Raw genomic sequence first — 16,094 nt, 5'->3', positions numbered from 1 at the left:
ACTTATATTCTCAGTACAAATGACTTTGTACTTATGACACAAAATCTAGAAGCCATAAAAGTAAAGACAGATAAATGTGACTACATAAAACCCCAACATTTCTACATGGCTAAAACTTCCTTAAAAGTCAAAAGACAGTAAAAAGGGTGATATAAAATTTTCACAAATTTATGGCAGATAAAGGGGCTAAGTTTGTTAATAAAATTCTATAAATAAATAAAAGCTTATTACTTAAAGAAAACTGGCAAAATATATGTATAGTTTATAGGAAATTAAATACAAATATAAGAGCTCAGGCTCCCTTACAGTTAAAAAAATTAAAATTATTTGATGGTTTTACTTTTTAACCTATCAGATAGGTAAGATCCAAATCTGGTAGTATTTGTTGTATTTGCAAATGGGCGGAGAAATATACTCTCATATATTGCAGATGGGAATATGAATTCATATATCACAAAACACAATTTGGCAATATTTATCAAAATTATATCCTTTATGAAGCTAATATGTCAACTATATCTAAAAAAATTATACCCTTTGATCAAGCAATTCTTTTAAAAATTTATGCTACAGATCTATTCACATATGTGAAATGATATACAAAAACTGTTTGCAATAGTAAAATACTAGAGACAATGTGCATGGTATATTATGAGGTCAGAAAAAATACTGAGACTTTTCGTTTTAGGTATTAGTCTCCAAGATATATTGTTAAATGACAAAAGCAAGATAGAGAAGTGTGTATAGTAGCTATCATTCAAGTAAAAAACAAAAAGGATATATTTGCTTGTACATGTGTAAACATCTCTGAAAGTATATACAAATTCCTTGAAACATTCAAGTCACCTTGGGAAGGACACTAGGAAGCTGGGAGACAGGCATAAGTGGGAGACCTTTTCCCATATACTCTTCTAACTTTTAGGTTTTGAACCATATGAATATAGTATCTTTATAACACTTTTAAGAATAAAAAATAGAGAACTTCATTTTTCTAAGTCTGAGCATTCCAAATATAAAAATAAGAGTTGGGTGGGCTATGAGGAAATATCCCCATTGGGGGCAGTATATAAATTGGTATAACATTTCTGATAGACAATCTCATAATACTTACTAAAAATTGAGATGTGTACAACATTTGAGCCACAAATTCTGTTTTAAGAACTATATTCTAAAGAAATAGTAGGTCAAGGGCGCCTGGGTGGCTCAGTTGGTTAAGCGACTTGGGAGTGCCAGGATCGAGTCCCGCACTGGGCTCCCTGCTCAGCGGGGAGTCTGCTTCTTCCTCTGACCCTCCCCCCTCTCGTGCTCTCTCTCTCTCATTCTCTCTTTCTCAAATAAATAAAATCTTAAAAAAAAAAGACATAGTAGGTCAATAATAGGAGATTATTCAAAAATAAATTAGGGTACATCCAAATAATGAAATAAGTAGCCATTCAATAACGGTAATACAAAGGAAAAAAAGGAAGATACAGTAATGTGCTTGTAAATGTTTAAGTGGCTTTCTGGAGGGAGGAGAGCCCTGTTTTACAGCATCCACAAATTTTGTAGTGTAAATACCCCAACCATGCCACTTTCAAGTTACCAGTGTGATATCACTTACTGTGGAGTCACAAAGACATACACACAACTGTCTCTTGTGAGTTGGTGTGAGCCAGCTCTAGTACACTACTGGGTGTACATGGCTATGTCAAATATGATCACATTTATATTTTTAAAATTATATATATCTATATTTACCTATATTATCTATAATACCTATTATATTTATATAATACCAAATATGACTTTTTGATGTGTTTTGTTACCTACCACTACACATTGTTCTAGTTATCTATTCTTGTGTATGAAACCACACCAAAACTTAACAGCTTAAAACAGGAACTTATTATCTTGACAGTTTTGTGAGTTGACTGGGCTCAGCTGGGTGACTCTCACCTGGGTTCTCACATAGTTGCAGTTGGATGACAGATGGGGCTGGAATCATCTGAATGTAATATTGAGATGGACATAGATATAAGATGGCTTCTTCACTCAAACACCTGAAATCTCAGCTACAATTGCTGGAAAAGGTGGGAGCTGGCTGGGATCTCTCTCCCACTCTCCTTCCCTTCCTCTGTTCATGCAGCCTTACCATATAGCTTATGACTACTTTGGAATTCCATACATTTTGTGGTTTCAGAATAGGCTGACTTATTTGAGGCTGGTTCCTCCCACAGCAAACATTCCAAGAAAACTTGAAAAAAATGGCAAAGCTTCTTATGACTTAGCCTCAGGGTCATGCAGAATCACTTCTGCTGCATTCTACTAATCAAAAGCAAGTAAAAACGCCAGCCCAATTCAAGGAAAAGAACTACACAAGAGCAAAAAGTATAGTTCACTGGCTGGGGGCAACAGCATGTATATCTCTAGAGTAGCTATCAAAATATTAGAAAAACATATAGAAAATGTAAATGCTGGTTATATTGATGGGGAGGTGTGCTTTTCCTCTGAGCATGTTTTACAGTTTTTCCTGATATTCTGGAATTTTTTTAAGTGGAGAAAACCATATGTATATAATCAACATTTACAAAACATATTAACCAGGAAAACGTTCATTATATTAATGGAATGCCAAAAGCTCATGTGATACAACATAAACCTGGATTATGGTAGATATCAGTAAATGTTCTACAAATGAACTGCTCTAAGAAAATATAAAAAATTATATTCATATTAAAGAAAGTATATAGTGAATATTATAAATAGCTAAAGTAAGCTATATGAACAGATCAATAATCAACTAGATAGAAAACATGATGATGAACTGTAAATGAATCAATGCCCAGGACTTATATTCTACATTTACACACACACACACACACACACACACACACACACACACACACAGACCCCTTCTTGTGACTTCCTTGCATTCTCCACCATGGCACATTATTTCTTAAACACAGATTTTCACATAGTAATAAGAACAAATGAATATAGGTAGTATATAAAATGAGTTCAAGCATGTAAAGTACTTAGAACTGTACTTGACACCTAATAAATGCTCAAACATGTGGTATATGGGCCTTTATTGTCCCAGAAGATACTAAAAAGTCCATAATAAGATATTCTGTGGTAAAATAAAATTAGGATATTATAATCCTTCCTTGGAGATTCACATGCACATTCAGATATTAAAAGCTCTGAGAAGTCCTGAAGTAAGCAACTGTTTATCATTTATCCCAGTGTTTCTAATGCTATTATATATACTTAAATTTCCTCATCTGAAAACTGAGGGGTTAGAATAGGTAAATTCTAAGATCTATCCTTATAACCTATAACCCTATTAATCTTGAAAATTTTTCTAGGTGAATTAGAAAGTAGTCTCTAAGTTTTATTATGTCAAATTTTGCTCCCAAAGTTATTTTCCATTATTTAAAAATCTATCATACTAGTTAACACACATTTTAATTGTAATTATATACACTTCTGCCTCACAAAAACGAGAAGGTTCCTATAAAAGTGGAGGGAGATAAGGGGAAGAATGAGACCATTGAGAAGCATGCTTCAAATCATGTCGGCTTATATTCGGTGAATGGTGAGAAAACAATAACTGACTGAAGAAAAACAATTATTTGTAAATGTGAGGAAGAAGACCAAGAACGTAAAAATTAAAACTAGTCAAACCGTAAAGAAGTCTGGAGGGAGATCTAATCAGAGTTGAGCAGAGAATCAGAGGTATTATGTAATGTGAAAAGAGCACTGCCCTGAGCAATGTGACCTTGGTCAAATAATTTAAAAAATAGCAGGCTTGAACTCAATGACTTTGAGGTTGCCTTCAATTCCAGATGACTGGTCATCTGCAGTCTAAAATACTCTTCTTCAGAGATCTTATACAGTCTAATCCATATATATATATATATATATATATATATGGAATCCATATATATATATGGAATCAAAGTCTAGGGAGGTGAATTGATTTCCTCAAGGTCATATATCTAATTAATTCAGTCACTTAAATACTGAGTGCCTACTGTATCCTGGTACAAGAGATAAAACAGTAAATGAGTCAGAAAATTTCTCTGCCCCACTGAGCTTACATTCTAGAGAGAGGTGGCGGCAGGGTGAGGGTGGAGTGCTGTCAATTAACAAGGAAATAAAAAAATCTTATAATATCAGGTAGTCATTAACTCAGAACTAAAGCAGAGTAGGGAATAGGGTTTGAGAGGTGGTGTGTGCGTGGGCCACATATTTTAGATCAAAATTATGAGAAAAGGCATCTCCAAGAACACATTTAAACAGGGATTTGGAGTTTACTCTGCAGAAGGAACAGCAATGACAATAATCCTGAGAGAACGAATCTGTTGTCTCTCAAGAACAATAACAAGAAGACCAGTGTGGCTAGAGCTGAGCAAGCAAGGAGAATGGTAGGCAGTAAGTCAAAGAAGTAGGCAGAAACCACATTATATACGGCCCTGCAGGCAATAGTAAAAATGATAAATTTTATTCTAAGAGTAATAGGAAGTCACCGGTGGGTTTTGTTTGAAGGCACAACATGATCTCATTTATGTCTTAAAAAGTTCACCCTGGCTACTATGTTGGAAATAAATTGTAAAGGAACAAGAATAGAAGATGAATTTAAAGGCCATTGTGGAAATATCAAATGGCTTGGACTAAGGTAGAAATGAAGGTGGTGAGCAGTTGATGGATTGGGTGTGATGAGGTATATGAGTAAAAGAGGGCTCAAAAATGGCTCCTATTTTGGGTAAGAGCAACATTTGGATGATGACATCATTTACTAAATGGGGAAGAACTGGGGATGGGATGTAGGAAGAAGCAAGTTTAAGGAGAAAAACAAAGTTCCATGCCTTGTAGACTTCTAAATGGAAATGTCATATATATGTGTGTGTGTGTGTGCATGTGCGTGCGTGTGCGTGTGTGTGTCTGGAGTTCAGAAATGAAGCTGGGCTATGTAGTCTAAAACATGGGACTGGGCAAGACTACCTAGAAAAGGGCAGGGGGATAAAAAGAGATCCTAAGTGAGAACTCATATCTTATAACTTCTTTAGTGTTTTAAACTGCATTGTACTGTCTTTCATAAATTAGAAATACTGTCCACATAACAGAAATGCTTGAATTAAAGGGAAAGAATGCTAAAAACAAAAATTGATAACAACAAATCAGTAAAAGCAGCAACAACCAAAATCTTCAATTAGACATGATAATACAGAGGAGAACTGGAGGACAGAGGGGATGTAACACAGAATATTTTGTATTATAAGGTTCTGGTTAAAACCAAAATTCCAGGGAAGACAAATCAGCCGCTGCCCATGGTAAGGATACAGTGATGAAAAAGCAACTCAAGTAACACCTGCTTTGTGAACGTGTCATATGCAAAGAGTATTGGAGCCAGAGACACTATGAAAGAATGGCCAAGCTATTGCTGTTAGGAAACCAATTTTCCCTTATAAACAAGGAAAAAGAAAGGAGAAGGAAAATGCATTATTATCAAGCTGTAAATCACAAAAAATTTAGGCAGTTATCATGTAAAACAGGATCTGTAGTAGCTAGAAAGGCAAAGCTCATAAAGAAAAATATTTAAATAAAGGAAAAGGAATACAATGTTCAGTTTTTATTTAAAAATAGCCCTGTAATGCCTGAGTGGCTCAATCGGTTAAGTGTCCGACTCTTGCTTTTGGCTCAGGTCATGATCTCAGGGATGTAAGATCAAGCCCTGCATTGGGCTCTGCGCTCAGCTTGGAGTTGGCTTGAGATCGTCTCCCTCTCCCAGCTCACTCTCTCGCTCTCTCCCTCTAAAATAAATAAATCTTCAAAAACAAATAAATAAAAATAGTCCTATAATGAACTGAATGCCTATGAATCTTTTTTTCTTGTCAGGAAAAAACCCACCAAATACCTCAGTTCCTTGTATAATTAAAATAAACAAAGGAGAAACTTCATTCTCTCATTTATAATTGTCCTTTTAAAACACTATATTCCTATTGATGCTAAATAAATCACCTTAACAATGCAAAAAAAAAAAAACAAAAACCAACAAAACAAAAACCTCACCTGATGTATTTCTTTGGTCTATTTACTGGGAACTAAAGGAGAATCCCAGGAAGAGATGGGAAACAATCAGCACCCACTCTAAGCCCTGTATCTTGATTACTGTAATTTTTCTACAACAGCCTGGCTAGCTGTGAAATGCCTACATTCACTCTCTTCTGAATAACTGATCTCCTCTAATGCCACTCTAATTTTAATCAATAGAATTTTGCAATATGACTTTATTCAACCATAACACGAAAGATATTTTTCCATATTTTGTTTTTCCAAAATTAGATCCAAAATCTACCAAAGACCCTGGGACTTAAATTCTTTTTACTTATATAGAAAAAATTATTCAGGCTAAGGGAGAAAAAAGCCTTGCAAAGAAAAAAACCATCAAGGCCATACTTTTGGCTGTTGTAGTGACCTAAATTCAATTACTGTTTCTGAGACTTTGGCTCTGAATCAGGTTGCAGAGTCCTTGGCCACTTTCCCTATGAAATGGAATCTATACTAATGGATACACATTAGGTTTGCTTTCATTTTAATTATTTATTTAATGTCCTCTAATATAACCTTCTTTTATGTTATTTTCTCTCTGGTTTGCTTTCATTTTTAAAAAGGTTTATTACAAATGTTGGCTTATACTAAGCCTGTGGTCGCCTAAAGCCCACAGAAAAATAAACTGTTGATCAGGCTCATGCAGAATCTATCATGTTGATAAGTGACAACAGTTTTAGAATGGAGGTCTGATTCCAAATTTTGCGCACTTAATACACTACTTTATCTGCCTTTTATTCTGCTTTGAAAAGTCACCTACTTGCCCCATCAGATATAAAGACTTATGGTAATTAGACAGTAATTAAGACAATGATAGAAAATTAAGATAAGCATAGAAAACCATGGAATAGTGAAATAAGTTTCACATATACAAACCTGATATACGACAGAGGCAGCATTACAGATCAATAGATAAAAGACTAGTCAATAAATAATGCTAATTGGATATCTACATATTTAAAAATGGTATTTCCCCCTGCACAACAGATACAAAAATATATTCTACAGTTTAAAAATCCAAATCTGGAAAGCAGGACTTTAAAACTGCTGGACGAAAACATAGATGAATAGTTTTTATGACCTTCAGCTAGAGATTTCTTAAAATACATAAAAAAACAAAGAAAAAATGGATAATATAGACATTAAATTTTTAAACTTCAGCTCAAAAGACACCATTAAAAAAAGTAAAAAGCCAAGTTAGATATCTGTATTGCATAAACTGACAAAGAAGTATAATCCAAAATATATGTGTGCATATTTGTATGTGTCTATAAAAAATGCAATTCACAGAAGAGGAAATCTAATTAGCTAATAAACATAAGAAAGAGGTTCAATCTCACCAGCAATACAAATTAGGGAATTTGGGAAAATCCCACATCAGGAAAATACAAATTAAAATAGCAATGATGATTGCCAATAAGACTGGCAAAAATTAAAAAGTGTGATGATACCAAGTGATGGTGAGGATGTAGAACAATGGGAACTCTCTGTACTTTCATATGGGGTTCTAAATTGGTACAACCATTCTGGAAAGCAATTCAGCAATATCTTAGTAAAGCCGAAGAATCACATTATCTTATGACCCAATAATTCCATTTTTAGGTATATATTCTAGAGAAACTCAAATGGATGAACAAGAGTATTCATAGCAGAATTATTTATAAAGAGGAAAAACAAGATACAATCTAAATATCCACTGTAAAATAAACTAATGTGATGTATTTATACAATAGAATATTGAACAGCAGAGAAAGCAAATAAACACATACATATTACCATGTCTCACAGACATGTATGACAAAAGCTGCAAAAAATGCTTACAGTTTTGACACTATAGTTTTTTTTGTAATATATTTTTTAAGACTGAGTTGTGCTTTTTTTTTTTTAAGATTTTTATTTATTTATTTGACAGAGAGAGAGATAGCGAGATGGGGGAACACAAGTGGGGGAGTGGGAGAGGGAGAAGCAGGCTTCCCGGCCGAGCAGGGAGCCTGATGCGGGGCTTGATCCCAGAATCCTGGGATCATGACCCGAGCCAAAGGCAGATGCTTAACGACTGAGCCACCCAGGTGCCCTGACACTATAGTTTTAAAATAAACTAATACTGTATATAATCCAGGAAAAAATACATGTGAGTAAATACATAAATAAATACACAAAAACACCAAGTTCTAAATAATGATAGTTTAGAAAAGAGGTTCAGTCAGGGAGACCTGAGGTTTTGTTAGTGTTTTCCTTATTAAGTGGTTGGCAAATCTACTGATATTTGATGTATTATTCTTTATACATATCTGTATGTCAGACACATTTATAATACCTTTTAAAAAGAAAAGACAAAAAAGGAAATCAAGGATCCTATAATTACAATACTTTGTTCCCCTCAGGGAGGCAATAGTTTTAAAATTAAAGTATACTACGTAGCATAAATAGAGAGCTAGTTAGTAATTTACATTTACAAATGTAATTTGGCTTAAAGCCAAAATTCAAGAATTTAAAATGAAAACAAAAATAATAGTTATCTCATTGTATCCTATTTCTTTGTTTTGATGGCATTATGGAATAGAAATAGAAATAGAAAATTTCATTTCTTCAGAAGTTACATTTAATTAACAAAGGACACTACCTTGAATTTTCATCCAAATTATACCTAATGGAAAAAATAATCACCACTCTGATGTCACTTTAGTCTTACAAATCAGAAATAACTAGAAAATGGAAAAGTACACTACATATACTTTACAATATGTATGCAATAACTGTGAAACAAATAATTAAAAAATTTTGTAGAATTTATTCTTAATCTTGATGCACATAAAGAATTCTAATCTTCTTTCACAATTAAATGATGCTCATTCATCTTGTGAAAAGCATAATTCTTTTTTTTTTTTTAAAGATTTTTTAAATTTATTTTTTAACAGAGAGAGAGACAGCGAGAGAGGGAACACAAACAGGGAGAGTAGGAGAGGGAGAAGCAGGCTTCCCACCAAGCAGGGAGCCCGATGTGGGACTCGATCCCAGGACGCTGGGACCATGACCTGAGCCGAAGGCAGGCGCTTAATGACTGAGCCACCCAGGCGCCCCATAATTCTTTCTCTTTTAAATTAAAAAAATAAACTAGTTCCCCCTCAAAATAAAGGGTAAATCATTCTGAAAAGTTCCATTCTCTCTCCCAAATATAAACTGAAGAAAATAAATTTGTTTGTTATTAAGTATAAAATAATGAAACAGAAAACATGGTTTAGACTTTGCCAAGCATTACCACAGCAGATCAACTTACTCAGCCTTACAAAAACTATTTAGGGGATAGATCATGTTCAGAAATGAGTACTGTGAAACTCCTCAAAATTGTTCTGCAATCTCACGATTTACAGATTAAGAAAATAAGACATTAATGAAAGAAATACAAGACACAAAGAAAGGTATTTTGTGCCCATGTATTGGAAAAATTAATAGTCAAAGTGTACATATTACCCGAAGAAATCTATAGACATGCAATCCCTATCAAAACAAAAACCAACAAAACAAAAACCTCACCTGATGTATTTCTTTGGTCTATTTACTGGGAACTAAAGGAGAATCCCAGGAAGAGATGGGATTGGAAAATGGCATTTTTCATAGAAATAGAACAAGTAATCCTAAAATTTGTTTGGAACCACAAAAGACCGTGAATAGCCAAAGCAATCTTGAGAAAGGAGAACAAAGCTGAAGGCATCACGTTCCCTGATTTCAAACTATATTACAAAGCTTCAGCAATCAAAACAGTATAGTATTGACATAAAACCAGACACAGAGATCAACAGAACAAAGAAGAGAGCCCAGAAATAAACCCATGTATACATGGTCAATTAACTGACAAAAAAGGAGTTAAGAATATACAATGGGGAAAGGATAGTCTCTTCAATAAACAGTGACAGGAAAACTAGACAATCACATGCAAAAGAATGAAACTAGACCACTATCTTAAACCATACACAAAAATTAATTCAAAATGGATTAAGGACTTGAATGTAAGATCTGACACCATTTAACTCCTAGGAGAAAACACAGGCAGTAAGCTCCTTGACATTGGTCTTGGCGATGAGTTTGGGGATCAGACATCAAAAGCAAAAGTTAACAAAAGCAAAACTAAACAAGTTGTACTACGTCAAACTTAAAAGCTTCTGTATAGCAAAGGAAACCATCAACAAAAGGAAAAAGCAACTTACTGAATGGGAGAAAATATTTGCAAATCATAGAGCTGATAAGGGATTAATATTTAAAATAAATAACTCATATGACTTAAGAGCAAAACAATCTAATTTAAAAATAAGCAGAAGATCTGAACAGTTTTCTAAAGAAGACCTACAGATGGCCAACAGGTACATGAAAAGATGCTCAACATCACTGATACCAGGGAAATGAAAATCAAAACCACAATACCACCCCTCACACCTGCTGGACTATTATCAAAAAGAAGAGGGTGCCTGGGTGGCCCAATTGGTTAAGCGACTGCCTTGGGCTCAGGTCATGATCCCGGAGTCCTGGGATTGAGTCCTGCATCGGGCTCCCTGCTCAGGAGGGAATCTGCTTCTCCCTCTGACCCTACCCCCTCTTGTGCTCTCTCTCTCAAATAAATAAATAAAATCTTAAAAAAAAAGATAAGAACGTGTCAGCAAGGGTGGGAGAAAAGGAAACCCTTGTTCACTGCTGGTGGGAATGTAAAGTGGTACAGGCACAAAGGAAAACAGTATGGAAGTTCCTCAAAAACTTAAAAATAGAACTACCATATGATCCAGCAATTCCACTTCTGAGTATTTCTCAAAAGAATATGAAAACACTAACTTGAAAAGATATATGCACCCTCTTGTTCACTGCAGCATGATTTACAGTATCAAGATATAGAAACAGGGCGCCTGGGTGGCTCAGTCGGTTAAGCGACTGCCTTCGGCTCAGGTCATGATCCCGGAGTCCCGGGATCGAGTCCCACATCGGGCTCCCTGCTCAGCAAAGGAGGCTGCTTCTCCCTCTGACCCTCCCCCCTCTCATGTACTCTCTCTCTCTCTCATTCTCGCTCTCTCAAATAAATAAATCTTTAAAAAAAAAAAAGATATAGAAACAACCTGTGTCCATGGATAAAGAAAATGTGGTATGTGTACACACATACACACAAACACACATACACACAAATATTAGTCAGCCATGAAAAAGGACAAAATCTCGCCATTTGTGACTGTATGGATGAACCTTGAGAGCATCATGCTAAATAAAAAAAGTCAAACAGAGGAAGACACATAACATATGATTTCACTTATATGTGGAATCCAAACAACAACAACAAAACCAAGCTCACAGGTACAAAGAACAGACTGGTAGTTAAGAAATGGGTGAAGGGGGTCAAAAGGTACAAACTTCCAGTTACAAAATAAAAAGTCATGGGGATGTAATGTACAGCAATGGTGACTACAGTTAATAATATGGTATCGCATTATTTGGAAGCTGAAAGAGTAAATCTTAACAATTCTCATCACAAGAAAAAATTGTTTATAATTATGTATGGTGATGAATGTTAACTATTGTGGTGATCCTTTCACAATATATACAAACATTGAATCATGATGCTGTACACCAGAATCTACTGTCAATTATACCTCAATTTGAAAAAACTGATCTCACTTTTTTTTTTTAAGATTTTGGTTTTTTATAAAGTAATCTCTACACCCAATGTGGGGCTTGAACCCACAACCCCAGGATCAAAAGTTGTGTACTCCACTGACTGAGCTAGCCAGGTGCCCCGATCTCACATTTTTATAATACATAAACTAATACAACTTTTCATTTTGGAAAAAAATAGGCACAACCAAACTTTTTAATTTCTTGAATATATTCTGAAACTCCAGAATAACTTTCCAAAAAGCATGAGTTTCTATTAATCATATTCACTTTAAAAATTTTTTTCCTTTTCAATTCGTTTTAGGCCAAGGCTAGGATAGCTCTTTTAAGTTTTCATTAAGATTATGACATGCGTGAAATATGGTTTTACAGTTCTAATTTACATTTACAGGTATAAAGCAAAAGTTATGACATCTTGCAGCAAAATACATGGTTAATTATGCTTTCTGGGTCTTAAGGGTCATAAAATGGTTAAGGAAAGAAGGGAATTAAATTTAGTGACTTCTTACTGTGTGCTGAGCTTTAAGTATCTTAGGACTTTTATTTCTCAAAACAGTCTCATGGAAAAAGAAATTCTGCAAATATATACAAGTAACTATAAAGAGGGGGTGAAAATTTAGAATATGAAGAATGTAAGTAGAAATAATGCTTTTCACTATATATTTTTAACATTATAAATCATGCTAAGACATCATCTATTCAAAAAATTAAATTAAAAAAACAAAGAAAAAAAAATCCTAAAGTGCAAGAAGCCTATGATGGAGAGAAGCCAAAAAAAAGGGTGGAGGGAGGAGGGCATTTTATCAGGGATTCTAGCTCACCATTGATTGATTTACTTTTTTAGAGAGAGAGAGAGCACAGCAGGATGGGGTGGGGAGTAGAGGAAGAGAGAGAGAATCTTAAGCAGGCTCCATACCCAGTGCAGAGCACAAGGTGGGCTTGATCTCATCACCCTGAGATCATGACCTAAGCCAAAATCCGCTTAACCCAGGTGGCTCCATTAATTAATTTCTGATGCAAGTCATTGACTTGAAGCATTAATCCAATTCTGGTCTATATATACATTTGTCCTTTTTTTCTACTGGATTTTAGGTATATATTTTAAAACCCTAAGTTATGTATTTTTATTAACATTTTACAGAAACAGTATTTGTTCAGCTTTATATACATACAATTTTATTTCCTCATCATTCTTTCTTTCATCTCCTACTATCCTCCAGAGATCATTTTCAAGAAGAATCTTGAAATAAAACCTTTAGAAATGCCTTTAGTGCAAGTCTCTTGGTGATAGATTCTCATTTGTTGTTTTTATGGAAATGGCTTCATTTCATTCTTGTTCTTGAGAACACGTTGAATTCTCCAGAAGATGCAGAGATGAATTCTGGGTACAAGATGTTTATAAGGAAGACATCTGTGAAGGAAAAGGGTGGAAGCAGGGCTGCGCAAAGGAATAAGTGGCTTGCCTGCCATGAATTCTCAGATAAGCCTCCACAAACTGGTAGGGAGCCCTGGAGCAAATAATGACCTTCCAAAGGTCCCATGTTGGGCCAATAGCCAGGCCTTCTTAGCCCGTCCAGCAATTGCTAGTTGCAGGCCATCCCAGGAAGGGCAGGAAGTCAGAGAAGGCAGTTCTCTGCAGCTGAAGGGTGTCTGCTAATCACACTTGCCGCAACTGAGGAGTAAGTCTTTTTTTGAAGGGGATCTGGCAGTGCATCTCCATGTTTACCACAAGTTTCACAAGGTGCAAAATTCTGGTTGAAATTTTTTTCTCTCCATATTTTAGAGATAATATTATACTGTCTTCTAGCTCTCGTTGTTGAGGACTCTATAGTTCTGTTGGTCTTTTTTGTTGTTGTTGTTTTTGTTGATCTGTCCTTTCTTTGGACTGTTTTCAAGATTTTTGTCTCTGTTTTTCCCCCAAAATTTCACAGAAGTGTTGATTTCTTTTTATTTATCCTGCTAGGGCTATACAGTACCTCCCTGATCTGTGGATTCGCATGTTAGCAGTTTTGGAAAATTTGCAGCCATTATCTCCTTAAATATTATCTCTTCTGCATTATCTCCATTTTCTCCTCAAGGAACTCACTCCTCGGGCTCTAATTAACCTCTTTTTAGGACTTTTCATTCTGTCCTCCATTTCTCTTAACGTTACTTTCATATTTTCCTTGTCTCTCTTGCTGCATTCTGGATAACTTTATTTTCACCTACATACACTAGTTCATTAAATTTCTCTTCAAACAGCAGTCTAAACTGTGGTTTTGCATTTCAGAAATCCACTGAGTTTCTATTTCAAAAATTATGTTTCTAGACATCTAATTTTCAGAAAAACATTTATTCCATGTAGTTTCTTGGAGATTGGTAATCTTTGTGACTATATCTGCTATTCCTATAAATATTACATGCTTATTCAGTATCTCACAATTTCAGTATCTGTAGTTCTAAGTTTGATGTTGTTCTATCCAATGACTCTCAGTCATAGGGGCTTGTTTTCTCATGTGTTTGGTAACATTATATTGTGAGCTCTTTGGTTATCAATCAGTGGGGATCCTGCAGAAAGAATTTGCTTCTGCTGATTGCCAGGAGGTATAATTAACTTGCTAACACTTCAACCTCTGCCCCTGGTGACCTAGGCTCACAAGAGAGTACCTGACTCCCTGTGTTAACATTAAATTCCCAGCTGGCCCAGGTCTCAATTTCCACCACCAACCACCACACCTCAGGCAACCCTTGCCTTCCGTCGGCATGAGAGCCCCGATTTGACCAGCCCTAACTCCTTATGTGCTGGCTCCAATTCGTAATTATTTTTGAAGTGGGGAACCACTTGGAGATCTCTCTTAAGTCATGTAAGATCTGTGATGTCTCAAATAATGTGTTCTTCCCAGATTTCATTGGTTCAGGCTTTAATTGTTGATGCTTCCATTCAGACATATTGTCAGAAGTCTTATTGTCATTAGAAAGCGGAGCATATTTTTAATTTTGCTAATGCTCTACTTTAAGACAAACTTCTCAGAGCTCTTTAGCAAACTTACAAAATATTAGTGAACTCAATGACCTTAACATAGTCCATAAAAGTCACTGATGGGGAATATTTGTGATTCACTAAAGGACATAAAGTGGAAGATTACACATTTGACATGATCAGGCAGGTCGTTAGTATTAAAAAAAAAAATCACACACACACACAAAATATTTATTTGAACTTAAAATAGTTAAATATCCAATGTAAGGTCGAGGCTTTTTCTTTAATTGCTCATCTGCTAATAATTCATTTTTTTCTTACATGCTACAAGCTTATCACCATCTGTGATTTCCACTTTATTTCTTTAAAGTAAACGTAGCATTCAAATACTCATAAAGCAATCTATGTGCAAATTCTAGATTTTTACAAATCTCCTCAACCAGATCTTTAACAGTTCATCTTCCCTATATTAACTTCAATAATAATCTTTTTAAAAAACAACTTGATTTCATCAAATCTTTCCAAAGCAATCAACTTTTCCTGAAAATAATGCTTTCTTGGGGTACCTGGGTGGCTCAGTTGGTTAAGCGTCCTACTCTTGATTTTGGCTCAGGTCATGATCTCAGGGTCCTGGGATAGAGCCCTGTGTTGGGCTCCCTGTTCAGCAGGGAATCTGCTTAAGGATTCTCTCTCCCTTGCCCCTCCCCCCACTCACCCTGTATCTCCCTCTCTAATATAAATAAATCTTAAAAAAAAAAAAGAATGCGTTCTTTTCCAATCCATTTTCACTGATTTACCTAATATTTAATTCAATTCCATACTGAAGTAACACATACTACTTAACATAAACAGGTTCGAGATAAACATAATGAATTTAGATAGACATAATAAACACCATTAACACATAACTACTGGTAAGGAAGAGAAGTCTGCAGGTATTCCAGAAAACAGCCTTCCAGGAGAAGCATCCAACATGCACTGGTCATCAGTTTATTTTATAGAAGTCTTGGGAAACATCCTCCAACCTAGCAAGCCAGCTAATCTGAAAAGTGAGTTATTTTGAGCATATTGGTATCTGTACATGGCACTTTTTAATTTTTGAGGGAGCTCAAGTCTCACCTCCTGGTTCTACCTCTACAGAAAGGTGTCTGATATGGGCCAAGAACAAAGTGGAATCCAGAGAGGACAAATAAACCACTGTACCAACAGATGAACATTTTGTAGGAGAAGGAAAATAACTGAAAAGGATTGGGTGAAAACTCTAATAACCCTCTTTCTCTTTTTTCCCTTGCTGATGTGTCCCTTCCATTGGAAGGGCTTTTAGAATTAGGAAGGAATCTGGAAGAAAATAAGCATAGAGAAGGGTAGTTTATGAAGGCTCAGTCTTAGGCCT

General features: G+C 35.2%; 1 protein-coding gene across 4 annotated transcripts in view; it reads right to left on the bottom strand.

Moving 5' to 3' along the window:
* FZD3 (frizzled class receptor 3) overlaps window positions 1-16,094 on the bottom strand; it is an 87,231-nt gene that overhangs the window by 29,039 nt on the left and 42,098 nt on the right. Inside the window, exons 5-6 of one of the 4 annotated variants that reach the window (XM_088021438.1) lie at window positions 12,245-12,254; window positions 6,128-6,132 (exon numbers count right to left, since the gene is read on the bottom strand). The exons of the other annotated variants lie outside the window; for them this stretch is intronic. Of the exons in view, the coding sequence (XP_087877564.1) occupies window positions 6,128-6,132; window positions 12,245-12,254 (15 nt within the window). The remainder of the gene's footprint in view (window positions 1-6,127; window positions 6,133-12,244; window positions 12,255-16,094) is intronic. 4 annotated transcript variants of the gene reach the window in all.

This window comes from Eumetopias jubatus, unplaced genomic scaffold (genome assembly GCF_037043125.1).
Source record: "Eumetopias jubatus isolate StellerSeaLion01/CBP00866 unplaced genomic scaffold, mEumJub1_p1.0 scaffold_2, whole genome shotgun sequence".
In the NCBI taxonomy this organism is placed as follows: Eukaryota; Metazoa; Chordata; class Mammalia; order Carnivora; family Otariidae; genus Eumetopias; species Eumetopias jubatus.
The sequence above is the reverse complement of the archived record's forward strand: the minus strand, read 5'-3'. Positions and strand labels throughout refer to the sequence as shown.